Source organism: Acartia tonsa, chromosome 10 (assembly GCF_053477335.1).
Source record: "Acartia tonsa isolate MP-2025a chromosome 10, ASM5347733v1, whole genome shotgun sequence".
Lineage (NCBI taxonomy): Eukaryota > Metazoa > Arthropoda > Copepoda > Calanoida > Acartiidae > Acartia > Acartia tonsa.
The window spans coordinates 29225185-29249123 of record NC_137269.1 but is presented as its reverse complement, the minus strand read 5'-3'; the positions used below and the strand labels follow the sequence as shown (position 1 = coordinate 29249123).

At 30.3% G+C, this 23939-nt stretch overlaps 1 protein-coding gene across 1 annotated transcript in view; it reads right to left on the bottom strand.

Annotated features, from left to right (window-relative positions):
* LOC145330748 (uncharacterized) overlaps window positions 1–22642 on the bottom strand; it is a 270794-nt gene extending 248152 nt beyond the window's left edge. The window contains exons 1-2 of the mRNA XM_080175414.1: window positions 22187–22642; window positions 7934–8428 (exon numbers count right to left, since the gene is read on the bottom strand). Coding sequence (XP_080031540.1) covers window positions 7934–8337 — 404 coding nt within the window. The 5' untranslated portion in view covers window positions 8338–8428; window positions 22187–22642. The remainder of the gene's footprint in view (window positions 1–7933; window positions 8429–22186) is intronic.
* Between the last annotated feature and the right edge of the window lie 1297 nt (window positions 22643–23939).

Sequence of the window (23939 nt, the reverse complement as noted above, 5' to 3'; positions counted from 1 at the left end):
TTATAGGAATTTTAAATATAACAAAATATATTGAAGAATTAAATAGTAGATTGGTTTAGAGAGCAGAGTTGTTGTGTCAGAATGTGTGAACACTTAAACTTAAATATCACTAAAACTTTACCCTTCTCTTCTTGTGATATGTAATAGTGATTGCAATCCTCCTTGCAAGCAACATTTCTAAGCTACATAAACCTTCATACGTGTTCAAACAATATCACACAAAAATTGAAATAAAGACGTGCCATTAATGTTGCAAACAAACAAAAATCAATAACGAGCAAAAAAAATAAATTCGCCTATATCTAAGAATCCAACTTATCTGCATTAAAAATTTAACCGAATTGAGCCCCCAAAAAATATTAATAATTAGAAAAAAAATCAAAAAATTCTTTTTGTCACTGTGTTCTTTTTTGACTAATTCTTATATGCATCCTATGTTTTTTAGGAGAGCTTTGTATTGCTCATCGGAAGGTTTTTTACACATTTTCAATATGGTTACTTCAACCACTCAAATAAAGGGCTTGAGAAAAATTTAACATTTATAGTGCCACATTTACTCTATAACTCTAATCCATCTGTACGACTGCCTATCCGACATACCGTCATTACTTAAAACTATTTAACCTATTTACATAAACACTTAGAATTAAACACGCATTCTTGGTAAATATTTACAAAATATTTACCATGGATTTATTATAACAAACAGTTTTACTAGATAATTATTAGAAGCGTAGCTGCTATAAAATTAGCGTATGTTCGTTTGTATGAAGGGAGGGGAGGGGCTAAAGAGGTGTTTAATCCCCCGCCCCTAACAAATTTTGGGCACCTCCAAAATATTTAAAAATACATTAGATTAACCCCCCACCGTTAAAGAAACCGTACTATAAATAAAAAGCTTGTACGTCCTTCAAGGGTGACTAAAAAGTTTTCAGTATCTTTTGAAATATAAGTTCGCAGTTTTCTCTATTCTTACTGTAAAACTCTGTTTAGTTGGAATTGAACTAAAAATTTAGTTGGTTCGTTATTGCTGCGCTTCTTATGGACTTATTTGTTCTTGGATGTTTAGGATTAAAATTATGATTACTTAGGATTATAATTATCTATAAATTTATATTTACAAGATTATCTATTTAAACAAACTTTTAATACCAACTTTGTTAATCATTTTCCAAGATAGCGCAGAATCAGATTAATTAATGCTAGATACAAACCGGCTTTGAGCCCTGATGAAAAAACATCTCTAATATCCTATCATATAAATTCGTAGAGTTCTTGCTAAATAGGTAACGAAATTGACAATCATTTCGTGAACGATTTAAAACTATTTAGACTATAATACCTATCCTATTATATAAAGTTATAAGCTTCTTTTGTCTAAGGCGAAGTTCCTCACTAACCGCTGAACTGATATAGTTCTTCTTTACAGTAAATTTCCTAATAGGTCTAGGGAAGGTTTTGAACTAACTATTTTGGTGGAGGTTATCTCCAACCTCCCCAAAAAAGACCCCACCCCTTCCAAAAAAAAAAATTATTTTTAAACTATAATGAAAATGGGGGATACGACCCCGGGAGTCTTCAAGGAGCGTAGCCGCTATAATATGATATTACACTATAATAAAACATACTAAACATAACCATATCTAACATATTATTTTCTAATGGTAAATTAGGTAAAATTGACAATAAATGGCATTTTATCGAAGTCACATTTTTCTGCAAAACAAAGAGTTTAATAGAAAGAAAAAATTATTATTTAAAGAATTTTCTTTAGAATATTTCTAATGTCCATTATTGTCCTAGACAGCCTAATTATCAGGGTTTCTCTATATCTGATATTCATATTATAATTTATAATATATATAATAGCTACACAATATGAATATTCATATATAATAATATGTATATATATGTAAGTTATCATGTCTGTCCAGGGATAAATAAGAAATTAAAGACCAAAATACAAGGAAGGCTGTTGGAAAAGCCGACATAAAAAGGCCTAAAATTATGTAGAAAACAATTAGTTTAGTCTTGTATCTTTTAACAGGACGGAAAGGAAGTATAAATTTATTTTAAAAATAATCTTTCTGAATTTAAAAAAAACAAGCAAAAAAGCAGTATTTTAGCATAATGTCTTCATAATATTCAGTTTCTCATTTTTTTTCTTATGCACATGAAAATATCCGTGGACACTTATCAAGATGTGTGAACTGGAGGCGAAATATTTTTGTCTTTTAAACGCCTAGAAACACCACACACACACGCAAATATGAATATTTCACATACCTAAAAATACCACACAATCACACACACATACCAGCACACAACCATACATACACACTCACACACACAAATTTGTAACAATCATACCACCTAATTCTTGTATATTTATGGAATGCTTTGATTGTGATAGAGGTCGATTTTGTGTACGATAGTGTGTGTGTGTATGTGTGTGTTTGTGTTATGGTGTGTTGGATAATAACCTATTTTTTTAGTTTGGGCGTATTAATGACAGATTGATGTTATATCTCTGTATTCCTTGTTATTGATGCCCTTAAATAACCCATTATTAACCATAAAAAAAGTTTTAAATATGATAACATCCATAAAAGCGAAGCTTAACAAATAAGACAATCATTGATAAGAACATCAACGCTTTTATATAATGCTAAAGAAACAGAATATTATTTTGAAGTCTAAACAAAGATTAAATAAAAAATTTCATGCAGTTTTTTAGTTGTTGAAAATTGGACACACCTACATTAAAAGACTTGGTTATAGAGAAACTTTTTACATGATATAGTTCCCAATCAACCTAGGAGAAATTGAAACCATTATCTCGGTAAAAAAATTGGCAAAATTGAATTTCAAAATGGCTATAAATATATCAAATATATAAATGGATGGATACGTTTTATGGTACTGACGGAGGATGGGTAAACGGATAAATCCTTATAATAGAAAAGCTTTGCTTTTAAATTTTTATATATCATAACATTTTGAAAACAGCTGCAGGTTATATAAAGAATCATAAACTAAATTTTTATATTCTTGCCAAAAAAAATATCTTATTGGCATTTAATAGTTGTTGTTTCTTCATTGGTCGTTTTAAAATAAAAATAATTTTAAATAAAATAATTCTTATACATAATAGTTCTTTTAACTTTAATAATTTTTATGGGTATAGTAAAGTACAATATTTTACAGATATTATCTAAATCATTAAAAAATTATTTATTTTTTTAATTTAATATAAAAAAATTAATGACAAAGGCTTTGATCGACCGATAGACAGACATAGGTTAAACCCTAAAATAAATTTACTGCGTTACATGAAAACAAGAATAAGAATACACTTACCGGCATATTTTCCCGAACGGCTGTTATTTTTTTTTATTCCGTAATTAATTTATTGCAATTTAAATATTAAGAGAAAAAGCATTTAAGGTTATGTTGATTGTTGAAAGAGAGAAAGAAGTTGGTTAAAAACAAGAATGTATTTATAAAATATTGCCCATAACTTTTAAATCTGACTCGTTGAATATTTACAATAAAAAGCGCAGACACCTTTTGTAAATCATCTCCAAGCCTAGCATCAAGTTTAAAAGGTAAAAAATTTATATTTTGTTTTGTATTTAATTATATGTATGTAAATCCAATTTTGTTTAGACTCCTAACAAATATTCTGTTTTCTACAGATTTCAGGTAAAATGTCGTTTCTTGAGATTTGCTTTAAAGGACAGGTCAATAGTAGATGAATTAATCTTCGCGTCATCTAAAACACACAAAACTTTTCAATGAGACTCAAAACTTGTAATAAAGATTTTGTTATTAATTCTGGTTTGTATGGTTAGTTAGCATAAAAGGTACTCGGGCTTGAAGCCAATAATTCCATACATAAGCATTTTTGCATAACTTGTCTTCTAAACAACTCACAGTACAGGGTGTCTAAAATATAACTTAATTTGCTCAATATGTAAGGGGTGTCCTATTGATAACTGCATATACTTATAAGTTCAAAAGTAGGGTGTCAAAAAGAAAACATATTATATACAGATTGTTTTAAAATAAGTTATTTATTTAGATTCGCAGAAAAACAATAATTTTAAAGGAAGAGTATTTTGTCCACTCTGTAAATATATTAAAGAAGCATGTATGTACTTTATTGGTATGAATGTTCAAATATGGTCAGCTGAATTCTAGTTTCCGATTGTGTACATAGCACCCTCATCCTATCTCAATATTTACACTAGCTAAAAACGCTTCAAACTTTCCCCTCAAAAAATTTGAAAAATTAAAATTTTGAATGTATCCTTATACTAAAGTAACAGGATGTCTGTGTGTCTGTCTGTGTGTCTGTACCGAAGGATCTCGCTAACCGCTGAACCGATCGGGTTCTCCTTAACAGGGTAGCTTCTCATAAGTCCCGGGAAGGTTTATAACTATTTTGGGGGAGGGTACCACCACCCTCCCAAGAGAAATGACAAAAAAATAAAAAAAAATTCAAATTTAAAGGAGACTTCAACGTCAAATAAGGTGGTATCGTACATAAAAAATTAACTTTAACAAACAACAACATTTAAAGTGCCACTAGAGGCCTCTAGGGGCGTAGCCGCTAGTAATGTATAAATCGTTTATACATTATATCGCTTTTCCCTTTGACCGGAGTAGCTGAAAATAGCGTTTGCAATAGTAGGGTTAACTGTTGTACATCTTCGGAAATTAGGCAAGGAATAGGTAATCAATTTTCAGTTGATCTCAAATATAGAAACATGGGTACATTGTCTTTACTAAAATGAACAAAATTTTATCAATAATTCAGAATCCTATGATTGAATATAATTTATAAAGCTGTGCATATAAGGTAGGCGTGTTGGTTTGTAGCTATTTTGATATTTATTTTTCATAAGATTACTCTACTGATTTTAAAATGATTCCTTTAAAGATTAGGAATGATGTTATAACTGTGGTATGAGCACGACTAAAAAAAAGGTTTATTTTAAATATGTTGAATTATAAGCAATATTACAACAGATTAACTTCCAATTTAGAATGAAAACTTCTAACTAGGAATATTATGTTTCTTGTAATTTATGTGCTATATGATCTACTATTTATAAATGTGATAAAACCTTTAAAAAAGTAATGTAAAAATATCTTAAGATGGCTGCCAAAATTGACCAGAGATTGTCTTGTCAGGGAGGTATTTTTCTCGGCGTAGTTTTACTTTATTGTCTTTTACATTTGTAAGTAAAATAAAGGAATTTTTAAAAGAAAAATATAAAAATAATTGTTGTTTAAAAATACATATATTCATACCTTAAGACTAAAACATAAGTTACATTGTAAAAAAGGAGATGCATAGAATCAGATTTTTATAGTTTATTTGGAATGGCATGCCAGATTAGTTTAGTTAGTTACATTAATAGACAACACTTAGTATTTTCAAAATTTGACCTTCATGTAGCATTCAAAAATATTGGACATCATAATTATTACAAATTTTGTTGTTATATTAAAATTTGCTTCTAATTAGATTTTGATAATTAAATGTTCGCTTTAGATAAGCAGGTTAGGGGTAATGTCCTGAGGTGGATTCTTAAAAAAAAATTGCCCCACTAATCGCTTAGTGGGGCAAAATTGTTTTCGTGAAAAATCCCCCAAAATCACATAAAAAATCTATAAAAAATTAAATAAAATCTTATGTTCATAACCCTTCAATGTTTTAGTATAATTTTTGTAGATTTTTAATATGATTTTGGTGGATTTTTCACGAAAACAATTTTGCCCCACTAAGCGATTAGTGAGGCAATCTATTTTAAGAATCCACCTCTGTTCCATGAACATACAAGACCCATTTTTCTTAAAACTTAACAACAGTCAATCAATTAAAAAATGTTTAACTTATGAATATTACTCAATAAATTATGATGTTGTTTTGAATGTTGGTTGTATGTGGTTGGTCTATTACACATGGTTGATTATTATATGCTAGTATAGGTTTAGTGTCACGTACCAGCAATAAAAATTTTCAGCCAAACAACAGCTATACACACACACACACACACAGTATTCAGGGGAATTAAAGGACTAGGGAAGATTTGTCCCTTTATTGGGGAAATAATTGCGGGAGTGGAGGGAAATGTGACCATGCTTACTAGCTTAGTTCAGGTTTATACGACTTTACCATAGGATGCGCAATTTAAAAACAACAAAAAAATAGCATCTTTCAAAATTTGCAAAAAAAAATTGTAATTTCAGTAAAAAAAAAAGAAGATTGAAGGAGTAAAAATATTAAATTTCAAAACTTTAGAAACTATTTTGGATGGTAAACTTTTAGAAAGTAGAAAGTAATAAGTTAACAGCACAAGCTTAAAAAATTTGAACTTTTTGATAAATAATAGGATTGTCAGAATTAAAATTTGTTAAATTTGCATAGTGTTTATTTTTCAGTTTTGACTAAACATAAAAAAGAACTGTGTAATGTGTATGTACGGTTTTTATTGATTTTCATGAATGTTACCCAGAAAAAAAGGAATTAACAAAATGTTAAAAATAGGTTTATATAAGTATAGGCTTAATTCAGCTTTTCTAGTTTTATATAAGAGGCATATTTTTTTTTCTTGAACACAGTAATAGTGTCTGACTGATTATGACGTAACAAAAAAAAATCAGCCAATGAAAGCCGTTATTGACCAATGGTAAAATATATAGTGGCCTCTCATTGGCTAATTTTTTTTGTTACGTCATAATCAGTCAGACACTATTACTGTGTTCTTTGAATGTATTAATCAAATTTAAAATGTATAAAACGTTTGTGGAAAGAAAACGAAGTAGCGGGTTTCGTCGTATTTTCACAGAAGCTTTTGTGGGAAATTGGCCACAAATGGTTAGAGCCCCCCACAGGAGCTAAAAATAGGAGAAAAGCTACTGTGAAAATACGACGAAACCCGCTACTTTGTTTTCTTTCCATGATCCAAGGGTTTACCTCATCCTGATAGTGAAATTCATGTACAAATCCCTTTTTTCCTGGCAAAAAGTCTCATCTCGAAGGAGAGAAGAAAACAAATAGCTAATAGAATCGTCTACATTTCTAACAAATTAATAATTATAGGCAGCCAAAAGAAGAATTTTTCCCACGTAAATTAGTGGAATAATAATTGATCATCTATTGTCCTATCTCTGAACCTGTATCTACTATACCTTGCACTAGGGCAAGCAAAACCTTGCAAGGATGTACAGAGGGAAGGGGTTATAAATATTCTAAATAAAACTTTTGTTAAAACAATATAATTAGAATGTTGTTTATTTTTCTGCTGCTTTACTGCAACTACTAGAAGATTAGATGCTTTGAATGTTTCTACTATTTTGTTACCACACCCAGTTTGAATGACAAGAAAGGTATTCAGGGGGGTAAGTATAGGGGAATAAATAAAAATAAATAAATATGTCGCCCTTTTTTCCCTGAATATTTTAGGGCTACAAAAATTTGAATTTTACAATAATTTAGAGGAAATTTATTTATTTGTTTATTGGCCTATCCCTATTTCCCTGGTGTTGGGGTGCAGCAATAACAAATATCTTCAACCAAAAGAAATACAATAATCATAACTTGACAAATTGACCATAGGGCATACACCATGCCATACATTTTACATCGAAATAGTCAGTTTCTATCAAATTATTAGAAAATAGGGATGACGACATTTATAAAAGCGAAGCTCCTTAACGTTAGAACAAAAGAGAGTGGACACTTAAAGGTGTATCACCCCTCTTTATTTTGCCAGGCGAATGGTTAACCCCCCCTTCTGCACCACTCTGTGGTAATAGGTGACATATTATCAATAATTGTTTTAAGTGTAAAAGTTTTTAAAAATTTAGATAAATATTTTTTTCACATTACATTCTTAAAGATTTTAAATTTTTTGCCTACCTTCGAACCATAGAAGCAACTGACTTTGCAGTTCCAGTTTTCAGCCGTCCAGGAGTGCTGCCGGCACTAGAAGCGGCACTTCCACCGCCGTCATAGCCGCCTTTAACTCCACCGCCACCAGATGATTCACTGGTAATTTGGCTATTATCACCGCCACTGTAGTCGCCACCTTTTCCAGCGTGTGCGCTACCTGCAGCGCTGTTGGTGGCTGACCTACCGCTTTCAGTGCTGCCAGAACTATTGCCACCGTCCTCTTCAATGTCATTTGGAAGTCTAATCTGGGCGCGGACAATGTTCAGCCGTCCTGCGGCTCCGGTGCGCGATGCCTTGCGCGCTTTGCGGCCACTGGCGGTCGGTAGGGTTAGCGGAGCTGTCAAGCTCTTCTCTTGTTCTTGTTTCACCATGTTGTTAGTTTTCTCTATGGATTAATTTGGAGACTCTACCTGCTTCTTATTCTAGGGTCTGTCTCCTTGCTCTTCTTACAAAGCTACATGTCTGATAATAATTCATTTGTCTTTATAATTACCTTAACTTTTTGTAGATTTACAAAATTTATTAATGATAATATTTTAATTCAATTATAGCAGTACTGTACAGAACTTCACTGCAAGAACTTTAATGTATTCTAAATTAATATACTCTGGACATTTTGTTTTTTTGCCGATAATTTAAGATCCTCACAAACTATGCACCTTCAAAATTATTATTATTAGTATGCAAAAACATAGATGACAACTTACATTACAGCGAAAATCAGACTTAAAAGTTACAAAATGAAGAGTGCATCGAATATCTAAAATATCGAATGTCTGTATCGAAGGATCTCGCTAACCGCTGAACCGATCGGATTCTCCTTAACAGGATAGCATCTCAAAGTTCCTGTGAAGGTTTATATCTATTTTGGGGGAGGGTACCACCACCCTCCCGGGAGAAATCACAAAAAAATCAAAATTTGTTTACGTAGAGACTTGAACACAACATAGACATATAATTATACAAATCTATATACAAAGTTTTAACTCGGTGGGAATATTCTAAAATAACTAAATTACTGATCACAGCTATACGTTGTGCACAAACTGTAGAAACATCCATAAATGTAGAAAATCTTCACTATTATTAATGCATATTATTTTCATATATTTAAGGTAAAATAATGAAGGTATTGAACAAGGGAACGTGCCAATTGTCACTCAAAAGATTATCAACAAAAATGCATTTTTGACAGCGGGGCTACTCTTTGATATATTGTTTGTTTGTTATACATAGCATTATTGTAAAGTATAAATGACGTGTAGTGTGTAATAAGAGGAAGATATCTATAATACAAAGTAGCTTGATGTCTGTCCGTCTGAAGCTTAAGATCTCGGTAACCACTGAACCGATCGGATTCTACTCTTCAGGGTATATACCTATTGGTCCTGTGGTGGTTTAAAGCTATTTTTTGGGGGATGGGACACCCCTAACGCCCCCCAAAAATGAAAATCCCCCCCCCCCAAAAAAAAAATAATTGTTTTCTGGGGAAACTAATCAAAAATAAATGGTAGCATCAGAAATACTTAATTTCTATTTTTTTATTTTATTTTTTTAAATAACCTCTTGGGGCAAAGCCTCTAGAGGCTAGGGGCAAAGCCGCTAGTCCTATTATAAAGCAACGATTTTTTATAAAGATAAGCTTAACATATGAAAGGTTAAAAAATATCGAGTATCTTCTTTTCTTCAATCAAATATTATATCTCTTAATATTTTGCTTGATTCATAATATATCCAACAATTGATGAAAACAAAAGAGAAAACGGACACGGTAAAACGCAGTAAATTAAAATGTTTTCAAAACATTGAAATTTCAATAAAAAACATAATAGTGTTAAATTTCATAAAATATTTTTGTTAAGTTATGCATTAAAAACTGAATTGAAATGGCAAGAAAAAGAATTACACTGTATTCTTACCTTTCTTCCTATGATGTAGTGGCGCAAATCCTTGTATAGAAGCTGCGCCACTAAAAATTAAACATACTTTCTGAGAAACTGTAATTGTAATTTATTGATTTAACCTAATTGTTGCAGTTAGTTAATACCAGGGCCTTAAGGGATAAGACATAATATTTTTGTACATCCCCAATGATGAAAAAAATGTCCCTGTTGTAATTTAATTTTGGGTACTATTATAATTTACGGTCAAGTGCCCTATAACACCCTGGTAAATGCAGATTCTTCTACACTGACAAACTTTAGTTAACACTACATTGTTGAAACTAGCATATTTGGGATAGGTGATTGAAGGAAGAGGGTGCAGAAAATGGCCGAAAACTTTCCCGGGATCAATGCCAAGCTTTTTCTTGATTGTAGCACTCTAATTGTTTAGTGCTTAGAAATATCTTTACAGAAAGACAAAAAGATGTGCTACTTTTTTAATAGGATAGACATAAATTATAGAGATCAGATGTCGACACAATATGTTCTAAGTTTGAACAGGTATATTCCTTGGCATGATTTATACCTGCAGCCCTATTGTGTCCTATTATATACAACCTTATTGTTTTAAATCCTCACACAAAACTGAATGAAAAAATGTTAGTAGAAAAAAATACGATTTGAATACTTAAAAGGATACCGTTTGAAATAATTAAATAACAAGGTTAATTTTTCTGTTGATCCGTTGATCTATCTTCATTATATATTTACATGTTTTAAATTCATTTATCTTATTATTTAGTGATTTATTGAGAATCTCCGCAAAAATTTTATTATTTTGTGTAATCAGTTTTCAGTTAAAAATAGTTTGTTCCTACTTCAAAACTGTAAAAAAATATGTTGTAGTATTTTTAGTGGTATTGTAAGATAGTTTTTGCCTGGAATATTATTAGATATCAGATTACTTTTCCTTTTTTTGCTTAAGTTTTCTTTTTTACACACAGAAATTTACCTTAATTTTCTATTAAGTATTTTTAATCAAATCTTTGTATGTTCAATTCTATAAAAATTTTAACCTAAAAAATAGCTTTCCTCGTTTAGAGATCTTATACTAGCTTTTAATATTCTGTTTTTCATTCATTTTGTCATAAACAATGTAATTTCTAGCAATACAGTTTAAATAATAAATCCAGGGACGTCATAAGGGTTGAAGTATACCCCCCCCCCCCCCCATCAAAATTTTACCCACATGGTAGTAGTATAACATTTAGAACACTGTTAAGTGATCAAACGTCACCAAGATACTTGTAAAGTTATGGTATATTCGTACGATTCAAAGACATTTCATCAAATGTATTGTAATGTAAGTTTCATAAATATATTTGATGGCTAGCTAAAGCAGAAGATATCAAATACGCAGACCCTAGCCCCAAGGCAATATCAACACCAAATCTCCGAACAACTTCAGAAAATAAAATTTTTAAAAATGTTGTTAAATTTATGAAACTACTTGATTACATAACATTTAATGTATCAGTTTAAATCATGTCCTGAAACACACAGACACACAAACACACATACAAACACACACAACCCACACAGACACATATATGCACCTATCTAATCTGGTGGTCCATAGGTCATACCCTGCTTCCAAATAAAATAATTTCATGCTAATTAATAAACAATGAGATGGTGTTCATTAACTTCCGCACGTGTTTGAAACTAAAAAATCAACTGAATCCCAATGAACCTTTTCCCTTCCATTTTGCTTCTCACATCATATGAAAAAAGTATCTTAATTCTATACTTTTGATGTCTTTTTCTAAATAATAATAAAAACACTATGCGATTGCGCAGTTTTTTTTCGGAGGTGAATGCACATCCAATGAGATACACAGAAAGACCCCTTTCTATTCTCTTCTTTCCCCTTTCTTAACACTCTTTTTTCTATCTATTTTATTGTCCCCACTCCATTATAAATTTTGCCAAGGTGTTCCTGTTTATAAAAAGTCTTTTTTTGAACATTATAACAAAACTTAACTACCGTCTAGAGTAGCAGTTTCCAATTCACATGCAGTTTATCACTAACGTTTTTCAACAGATCCATCGGCTTGGCATGTATACTGTTATTAGGTGTTGTTATATCTTCGAAAATCATTGCTTTTACTTCAGCAACTGTCATTATTAAAACATTATATTTACTAAATCACTCTTAAATTATAAGTTTTCTTGTAATATTTTTCTTAGCATGTTGTTTTGTACTAACATTCGTGTTCTAGTTAAAAAGTATTAAGTCTGACTATGTAGATTAAAGTATTCAATTTTAGGTACTAACATTGAATAGATGTGCATTCATGTCCGCATGAATTTTAAATTATCAAACACGCATTTTAATTCGTTAAACTCTTCCTTTTTACTTCAAATTAAATAACTCCGTTTTCTGTATTTTTACACTTTGGCGAATATTAAAAACCAATATGCTAGTGGAAATGCATGCAGACTCATTATTCATACATTCATTTACACAATGAAAAACAAGGAGGAATTTTCACATTTCAAGCAGAGCAAGCTCACCTATTTAAGTTTTTAAGTATGTTTCTGCAAGGGATAGATTTAGACAAGAAGCATGATTGCAGTAAGAAGGTGGAATCCAAGTAGAAACATGTAAATCATTATAATAATATTATTAAAAATCAACGAGTATCACTTTAATAAAATCTTATTGTGTAAATATTTCTTTTATTTCATATGAAACAAGGATGACAACATCCATAAAAGCGAAGCTCTGAAATGGAAGGACAAACGGACATTAAGACTTGTATAATGTCAGAACTGAATAATCAGAATGCGAATGTATAAGAATCAAAGCAAAATTGTAAGTAAATTTGTTGAAAAACTGCTTGATACAGGACAATGATTATGGACATACTTACATTTTTAGGACTTGATTATAGAGTTGCTTCGCTTTTAATATTGTACTTTGTTATCCTAGGAATCAGTATACCAAAAATCAGACCAATCAGATAATTAGGTCACATACAAATTTGTTGTTAAAAATGTAAAAAAAATCAACATGTTTAAAATGGACGTACGGACATTCTGGTAATGATTATAGAGTTGCTACGCTTTCTAACTCGTACCTAACTATTACAGGAATCACCATGCAAAATTTGAAATCGATAGGACAATTATAACATGCCTAAATTAACGAAAAAAGCTATTTAAAAAAGTAAAAAAATCAACATGTTTAAAATGGACGTACGGACATTTTGGTAATGATTATAGAGTTGCTACGCTTTCTAAATCGTACCTAACTATTACAGGAATCGCCATGCAAAATTTTAAATCGATAGGACAATTATAACATGCCTAAATTAACGAAAAAAGCTATTTAAAAAAGTTAAAAAATCAACATGTTTAAAATGGACGTACGGACATTTTGGTAATGATTATAGAGTTGCTACGCTTTCTAAATCGTACCTAACTACTAAAGGAATCACCATGCAAAATTTGAAATCGATAGGACAATTATAACATGCCTAAATTAACGAAAAGAGCTATCCGTTACGGACGTACGGACGGACGGACGGACGTACGGACGTACGGACGTACGGACGGACGGACCGACCCTAATTATAGAAAAGCTTCGCTTTTAAAAATGATTACATACTTTGACCAATATTAGTATGTAGTAAAAAAAATAATATTAAATATTATTAAAGGTTTAACGTTGTTTTTTAGAGTAAAAAAAAAGCTTTTAATTCCTACTTGCTTTTCTTTATACTAGCGGCTACGCCCCTAGAGGCCTCTAGTGGCACTTTGAATGGTTTTTTTCAAGTCTCTACGATACCTACCTATGTTGCGTTGATGTCTCTCAAATATATACCTTTTTTTAAATTGTGATTATTCTTGGGAGGGTGGTGGTACCCTCCCCCGAAATAGTTATAAACCTTCCCAGGACCTGCCCTGTTAAGGAGAGCCCGATGGTTTAGCGGTTAGCGATATCCTTCGGTACACACAGACAGACAAACATAGATCCTGTTACTTTATTATAAGGATACTGAAGAAGGTGTAAAACCTAAAATAAAGAGTAGCCCGTGATAAAATAAAAGTTGAATTATGCCTAGCTGGTCAATTCAAACTGAAGCTAACATAATTACCATTCATTTTAGAAAATAATAAAGATGCTGAGACTATAGACAAAAACAAGTGTGTAAATAGAGAGCGCAGCAAGAACTTTTTTTGATAAATAAATAATAACAAAAGTTATTACTGAATAGGACATTTTCAAAGATAGCATAATTAATTTTGACATTTAGGTTTTTTTATATTTTGAATTCATTATTAGATAATAAAGTTTAAAACTACAGACATCTTTGCTTAATAACTCAGATGGACAGCGGCTATGCAGTAGCTACGCTAATAAAAACATTAATAAGAGATTAAAAGGTTAAAGTTAATGTTAAGGCCATTGTTTTGATTGTATAAGATATCTCATAGTAAATTAAATGAACGACGTCCGTCTGTCCGTTTGACGACTTTAATCTATTTTTCTACGACTTAGTACATCTTTATCAAAAGAAATAAAAAAAAATCTGAGAATTTATTGCAATATTTAAACCTTGTGATAAATATTTGTTCCTCTGTATTTTTAAAATAAAACAATTGACTTTCTTTTTTGATAAAAAAAACGTTGCCATTATGTTTTGATTTTATAATAGATAATATTCAGTTGTACACTTTTTTTAAGCGAAATTTTTTTCAACATATATTCCTAATTCTCTGTCTGTTCGACTAAGTTACCTTAGAAAATTTAAAGCAATTTTTTCGTTAATTGGGGGATTTTTAAACATTAATTGAAAAAAATAGCTTTCCAACTTTTGAATTTGTCAATAACTACCGACTTTTATTGCTTTGCTACTAATGGATTTGAATGTCCTTATTTTGTTTGATTGTGAAGTATCCTTCAAATACCAAACATGATATTGCATAAAAATTAAATTATTAAATATTAATTTATGTTTAAAATACAAATATTAGGTAAAAAAGACTTTTGTTGGGGATTTGTTTAAACAATCTAATTTTGTTCATAAGTTTTGCATCAACATCATTAAGGTAGAGGTATTTTAGAACTTAAGAAAAATAATAAAAAGCTGTAAAATTGTTATAAAGAGAAATTGAAAATAGTACGACTTAATCAGTAAATTTCTCTTATGTCTCTTATGTATACTTATAATATCAAAATTTATATTTGTCTTAGATTTTTGTGTGTGTTTTGGTAAGAGAATCTGCGTCGTGATAAGAAGGTTAGAGACTGTATTTTTAACAAAGATCTACAATGCTTGCTGAACCAATTTCATGTCTTATTACACAGTCTCTTTATAAATAAGATTTTATTTAATAACTCCTTCTTTCATGAAGTTAAGTTAATTTTATGTATATGTGTGTGTACATTGTAACTAAAAATAAAAAGTATTGAAGTGAAGGCTCTCGCTAACCGCTGAACCGGTATGGTTCTCCTTTGCAAAGCTAATAGCCATATGTCCAGGAATGGTTCATAAATGTTTAGGGGAGGTTATCACCTACCTACAAAAAGAAATCGTCTTCAGAAAAAAAAATAAAAGTAGAGGGTCACTCCTCTTATTATTTTAGCTCAGCAGCTACTCTATATTTATTGTATGTCTGTCTCTACTTTAGGAAACACCCTATAAAATACTACTAACAAAATCTGCCTAACTTATTTTCTTTGAAACATTATAAACACTGAATATGTTTTGTTGAAAAGTTCTAAAATTTAGTTGCTAATCATGAACAATTTATTAAGTAGTTTCGTGGGACTTAACTTCATAAATTTTGTCGTATTTGCTGTAAACAAAAGATTTTCTAATCTCCCCTCGCAATCTCTTTTTTTTCTTCCTAATCAAAACTAAACTTTTTAGGAGCGCAGCTACTCTATAGGATCGTTTTTTTACATACGTAAGTCTGCCACTCATTATAATTTTAAGTCTATCTATCTGTCTTTTCTCCTTTCAATTTTTCCGGCTGTCTTTCTTTCGATCTGTCTATCTCTCTGTTGGTTTAATATCGATGTGCAATAAAAATGGTTGCTACTGAAATGATAACGATATGCTATTTTTAAGTATTTTTCACAATGTTTACTTCGACCAAATGGCTTTATTAGAAAGTTGTCTTTTCTGAGATTATTTCGACAATCAAACTGGCATTTTAACTACACACTTTTGTTGATATAATAACAACACAATTGTTTAACAGGGCCATTATACTTTCTGTGTTTCTACTTTATTATATTGTGTTTATATCTTATAATCAATGTTTTATATCTCATTCTCTTTCTTATATTGTATCTTGTTAACATATAAGATTAAAATCTAACTTTATCAAATAATTTCAAGTAAATACAAACTCTATACTTATTTACTTTATTTAACATGATTTATCCCTAGCATCTAGGGGTACAAACATACAGACATCCTGTTACTTTAGTATAAGAAAAAAAACATTCATCCGTGGCCTCTATGGAAATACACAGACGGGTATTATGTTACTTTATTGTAATTACATCAAAATTAAACACTAGCCCGTTTTTAAAATACCCTAAAACTAGAAAAAAAGATAGTTTGAACAACAAATTAATCAGGCTATCCATTTTGGAAGAATTTTGCTCGATAGCATAAAAATCACTATTGTATTTTTAAGAAATAAAACTAATCAACTGAATTAGACTGGCTTTTTGATTGATAAAATATACGTGTTTTCCAGTCATATAGTGTAGAGTAGGTTTACTACTAATTTTATATCCTTTTATCGATTATAGTTTAACCTTATCTTAAAGTATCTTGAAGATTGTAAGTAGCGCATCTACTATATAATTAGTAATTGTCTTCGGATATACCGAAATTTGGAAAATTAAAACATTAAAATTCGGATAGTGTCGACTATTAGCAATGACATTTATCAGAAGTGGTCATTGGTGACACAAGTTCGACGCGCCATTTTCAAATGACATAATTGACTATTATCTATAAAGACCATATAGCACTGAATAAAGTGCCCATGGCTATCAAAATAACGACTTATTGCTAAATCTTTAAGTGAAATTTAACAATCCTATCTCAAATAGCAGCCGTGCACCACAATTTTCCGTCTTCCTCATAGCGATACGGAAAGACGGATAACCAATGTAAGTGATAGTGTAGATTTGCTACTAATAAGAGAGAGAGATAGTTAGTTGTATATAATAGGGTAGGTATCATATAATTAAGCGGTTAACAGCTAATAATTCATGACGAAACTTTTATACCCTGGGCTAATACTTGGATACTATATGTGAATTCTATACTTTGGGTACAAACAGGCGTACAGGGATACCACATTGGAGGATATATTTATGTTTTCTTCAATTATTCTGATTGATTTTTTTCTTTTTTTATCTGTCATAATTATTTGGGGGAAGAAAAGGGTATAGATTTATTTATGTATCATTCCCCCTTCCCTCCCTGGGTACCACATAACAAGCCCTATGCATCCACGATATGAACAGAGAAGCCCCAACATTTAAAAAGGATCAGAGAGTTTTAGTTGGTAAGTTTAATGCTGTTTTTGTCTTAGTATTTACAAATTAAGTATTTTTTAGAATAAGTATTAAAAACAAAATTTAGTTCTGATGCTACTCTACGAATAGATTTTGTCCGTTCGTCCGCCATACTCAGTTCATTAGTAATCATAATCCTTAGTTATTATTGATCCTTCAAAATATTGTTGCTGTACTACATATGAACATAATTGCCCTTTTTTACTTTGCAACTCAAGGGGCATATACCATCTTATTTATAAAAATGTTTAAGAAGGTCTACTCACTGTATCAGATATAATCAGGGGTGTGCGGAAGGGGGGCAAAGGATGAAATTTACACCTTTTAGACAAAAATATTTAAGTGTACGACTCCCTACGTAATTTAAGATTGTTTTTTTTTCGTTATCACACCCCAAGATAGATTTCATAACCTTTAAAGTTATAATTTTATTGAACTTTGCGCTTACCCTTAGAAAATTGATGTGCACGCGCCTATAATTTATCTGCGATGTATACCTTCAGATTGTAATACTAATAATAATGGTACTACGTCAAACACTAGATACGTCAAACAGTAGATGCGACAAACGCTAGACAGACAAACAGTAGATGCGTCAAACGCTAGACAGACAAACAATAGATGCGTCAAACACTAGACTCCGACACACAGTAGAATTTTCAATTTCGCGACAAACAGTAGAATTTTTAAAGTGCGACAAACATTAGAAGCGACATACGCTAGAATTTAAACTTTAAAAAATATTCAAAGATTTTTTCGTTCATAAATACTAAATTTATATAACTATCAATGCAGGGATCTAAAGGGATAAGATAATGGCCGAAAATGTACATCCCCTATAGCATAAAATTAGTGGTTGAAACGTTTGAACACTCAACTTATTAAACCAACCAATCAAATTCATTAAAGTGCCAAAAGTTGTTTAGCCAACGAATAAGAAAACTTTCTTATAAAACCTTTGACCCCCCCATCAACTTCATTTTTTATTTTAGTATATTTTAAAATATTATTTTTTTTTTTGGGGGGGGGGAGTAACTTCTTCTAGGGGCGAAATATCTGAGGAGGGTGGTGGTACCCTCCCCCAAAATAGTTATAATCCTTCCCAGGACCTATGAGAAGCTACCCTGTTAAGGAGAATCCAATCGGTTCAGCATTTAGCGAGATCCTTATATATAGACAACCAAACATCCTTTTACTTTTTTATAAGGATTAATTCTAGCGTTTTTCGTATCTATTGTTTGTCGCCTTTAGAAAAAATCTAGCGTTTGTCATATTCTAGCGTTTGTCGCATTCTAGCGTTTGTCGTATCTAGCGTATGTCGTGTCTAGGGTTTGTCTGTCTACTGTTTGTCTGTCTAGCGTTTGTCGCATCTACTGTTTGACGTATCTAGGGTTTAACGTAGTACCATAATAATATTGGTAATTACCAACTTTCAAAACAAATTTTAAGATAACTTAATAACAAGTAAATCTTACTTAATATTCTTGAAACACAGCAACTCTATAACTCGGGCATTTTTAGTAATTTTTTACGTCAGACTGTAGGTATAAAAAATTATCCGGAATTTCTTTCTCAGTAAATTTGAGACAAAAAAAATAAAAATTACTTGTTTATAAAGAAAATAAACAAACAAACATAATCTATACTTAAGCTTTTCTTTTTTAAGATTTCAATTGTAAATTTGTTATTTAAAAGAAAAAAAATTAACAGCCTAGCTTCTACATAAAATCTATGATTAAATATAGATATACTATTTAATTATTACTCCTAGTTATTTTTACAGCTTGCTAATAAAAAGATTAAAACATATTAATAAAAACAGTTATAGATTTGCATGGATCATATTAATCATTTATTTAAATAAATAATTTTTATATCATGAGTTTTAAAATTGTGATCTATGGGATTTAAATATTTTTCTTTGCTAAAAGCAAATGATAAATAAGAAGAATTATGCAAATAAGTAGCGCAGAAATATCAATAACATTAAAATAGATGCTTTATTATTAAAATCCACCATATGTACAAATAAAAAATGTAATATTTATAGCAAAAAAACATTTAGATAAATATACCTTAATTATATAATGTCTTAATCCTAATAAAATTTGTTTTGCTACTAAGAATTCTTAATATATTGATAAAAGAAAGATATCATTTTTACCACGTGTACATATGTAGAATAGATATTACTTATACATTAGCTACATTCAAAAATATATAATACTTGAGACGCGGTGCCGATACAATTAGAGAATAAAATATTTTGTATTGTTTCTTTATTAAATTATTTATAAAAAAAATCTAATTGGTGACACTAATTTCCAAAAAAAAAAGTTGATTTTATTCTCTTGATTTTGTTACTTAATCCCAAAAACATAATTTAGGGACAGTCTAATAGAAACATGTAGGGTTAAAGACTAAAGAATCCATCAAAAAAGATATTTTTAACATGGCTCTAAGATCAATTAAAAACTTGCAACAATAATCTCAGAGTTATTTTTCATTGTTTAATGAATCACAAAATCAGAATTTTGGGACAGCCTAATTTAGGCATATAGAGAGTTATAGAGAGAGCTAATACTTGATTTATAATCTACATTATGGCTTCGAGTCTTTTTTGGATTCCATACACTAAATTTATGACAACAGCGCTAGACCATGCACACTTTATAGACAACCTGCCCTAGCAAACATGAATGTATTGTGTTCACATACAATTAAAATGGTTTGCGTTAAAATGGACTTTGATAAAAGTTTCCATTGTCGAAAAAACATTCATAGCTGTTTTTTTTATATTATGATTAACAGAATGATTACTCCTAGAATCATATCTTATAAAAAAAAACTAACTAAAATACCTACAAAATTTTATTATTCTTCAAACGTAATAATAAGAGGCTATGATAATTAAACGTTACTAATTGTCCTGGGAATCACATTATTAACAAAAAGTGAAATGCATATTATTATATATTTAAAAGAATTCAAGATTATTCCTTATTATTAGAGGAATCTTCGTGCAAGCTTAATTTACGATCTTAGAAGCGCAATAATAAATAACTTTTAAAATAACTTCTTTTTTAAAATCAAGAATATGCAAAATGTAATTCATAGAAAAAGGTTAAGCCCGAAATAAAAAATAATCATATATGATTTTAAATCTATATGAAATATATATATAAATTCTTTGAATCAAACATCATCTAAAAATCATTTCTTATTTGCTTTAGCATGAAAATCTGCTCGTAAGTAAGAGAATTACGTCTCTTCTGGATTTTTTTTATGACATTAGTAATTTTTTGTCGCAAGCATATTTTTTATTCCTAGAGAGGGGGTTAAATGCACGCTCCACAAATGGTATTCCAGTAGGTAATAGGGGGGGGGGGGGGGGGGTCCAAAGATCTGTTATTCAGATTCTGTATGGTCATTTAAAAAGTTTTGGAATTTGCAACATTAAATGTTATCTTTAAATATACAATAAGCCTTTATCATTCATTAAAAGTTGTATAAAACATCTTGAATGCTTAGGTAGGGTATATCTCCTTGCTACTTTTGTATCTTGTCAAATATGAAATAGTTTTTGTTGTATTTTTAGCATCATAAGCTAAACTTTCTTACCAGCTTACATTCATTTTAATTGGAAAGGCAAAAACTTCACAAACCCCCCTTCTATCTTTACCATTTTGCCTCCCTATAATCTGTCTCCCTACTCTAAAGCGCAGCTTCTCTACAACCCTGGTCTCAACTTTTCTTTTATCTGTCGGTCAAGTGAGTGTTTAAATTAGATTAAACATTAGTTATGCCCACAAAGATCTTTTTTGTTATTGCTATGCTACTTATGTTTATTATAGTCCCTGTTTTATTATACTTTAAGTTTTTTCATAGGATTACACTTTATAAAAACTAAATATTTTACAATTTGATCGCATTAAAACAAAAACGTAATAAAATCCCTCTCATAAAAGGCGTTAGAGATTGCAACTCCTGCCTCAATCTCAGGCACATGACAACAGAAGTGAAATAGGTGTAATTTTAGTAGGACCTTTAGACAAAGAACTATAAATCAAAGGGTTAATGATACGCCAGGATTAAAAGCATATTTCAGTATCAATTTTATTAATATATATATTTAAAATTTTCAAATATTGTAGGTATGTTGTTATTAAAATTTGTAGAAGTAAGGATAAATGTTCAAATTTATGTTAATTTAATTGATTTTATATAAGGTATTAATAGTAGGATAGTTAGGAGCACAGCTGCGCTATAACTATGGTCCTGAGTCGTACATACTTATTTCAATCTGTCAAATTCACGTAAATTCTATATTTATCAGATTTTTTAAAAGCAAAGACTACTTTTTAAACATTTAAGTTATATTAATAAGTAACAGAAATATTAATTTTGCAAACAAACTAATTAAAACAAACAGAAAAATGTTAATTTTTATGTTTCTTGGTCGATTTTTAAAATGCAAAAGTCTTAAATGTTTGAAATATAAATTTGCCATTTATTTGAATTGTCATATTCCAAGAATTAATTAATTTTGAAGAACAGCAATAACTTGCCAATTCTTTTATAATTAATCGAATGACATAAATGATATATAATATATCCATAAAACTTTTATAATTTAATTAAAATAAATAGCCTTTTTTATTGCTGCGTTACTTGTGAATATGATATTTTGGAAGGTATTGTAATAAAAATAAAGACAAATGCCTGAATATTGAAACATGTTTATAGAATCACTAGGTAGAAATCTTAATATTGCAAGATCACAAAATAAAAATAACTTTAATTATAGTTGTATAAATCTATGTTTGTTTATAGAGATGTTATACACTGTCAACTATGATCATACAACACTTTTTCTCTTTAGTTCACTAATTAATCTGACAGACAGACGGACAGACAAGCCGTCATAATTCACTTCTAATTATAATATGCACTGTTTAACTTTCTCACTTATGGTAGATATACCTCAATGTTTATATAGTATATTATAATTTTTAATAATAATTATCAAGGCACTTTAGTACTCACTTTATATTAAGATATTTAATTAAAAGGCCAAAAATACACAAAAATGAAGACTCCAAAAGGTATAAGAATTGCTCTTAATTTTGTGCAAAATTTTTGCAAAATTCACTGTTCTATTACCGCTGGTTTGATGAGTACTAAATTGTTGGATCAATTCAGGAATGGGGGATGGGGGGGGGAGGTGGGGGGTATGGTTGCTCAATTCTATATATTATCATGCGCTAGGGGTCCCTATATATCCTATTCTTTCTCTCTCTCTCCCTCTTGACACTGTTTATCTCTAATATGCTCGTTGTAGTGTTCGTAGTCGTGGGGAGCGTATAGTTGTCGCTCACTTTCCGTTCGTACCAAGTTCGCGAGTTCATTCGTTCACACACAGACACGCACACGCGCTGCAACGGCACACGGAGACACACACACAAACCACGTATTCACGTACCACTCTCTCTCTCTCTCTCTCTCTCTGTCTCACCACATGAAAGATAGTTTTTGAGCTTGGTGTATGGGTTAGTATGGGTTGCACATATACATACATTTTTCTGTTTGTCAGAAATATATGCCATACACACAGAAACACGCACACACAAACAAACATATATAAAAGATACAGAAAGAGAGAGATAAATATAAAAGTGAGAAGGAGAGAGTGAAAAAAGAGATAGACTAAGAATAAAAGATTGAAAGGGTAAGAAGGGGCCAAGTTCGGTGCTAATACTTTACAATGAAAAATTAGATAAAATAGCTGATAATTACTCCGTTACATATCAAAGAAATAACCAACATTAATAGTCTTTGAGTGAAAGATTTTTAATAATGAAGAAATTTTCAGAATATTTTATCAATTTACACTAATGAATGTATAATTTGTTTCTTGAATTGAATACAGTATTCAGAATAATAAGGACAAACACATTTAAAGTCTTGATTATAAAGATACTTTCCTTATAGCAATGTGTCTAATTGCCTTAGGAATTATAATTTTAGAAAGTAAATATGATAATTCTATAGTATTAAAAAAATACCCCAAAAACCTCTAAATAGGAAAGGTAAATAAGTTCATTGTTTACCGAGATAAAGGATCAGACAAACAGACTTCATTCTACTTTGTATTATATACCCTGGCATATAGGGTCTCTGTAATAAATAGCCTAGGAATATGTAAAGTTTCCCTAAAAGAATGACGCAATCTTAAAACTAAAACTAATATTGAAATCTTTAGACAAAAGCAATAATAAAAACTTGAGTCATATTTTAAAACAAAGATAAGTCTATAAGAAGCGCTGTAAAATTATAAATGAACAAATTACGGGCAAAAACTATTAATTAGTAGCGGCGCTCTGCTGAAAAATTACCATTAAATTCCTGTTCATTCGCGGTTTTGAGGGCACACCAAGTTGAATATAAAGATAGATACTGTATTCTCCATTTACAC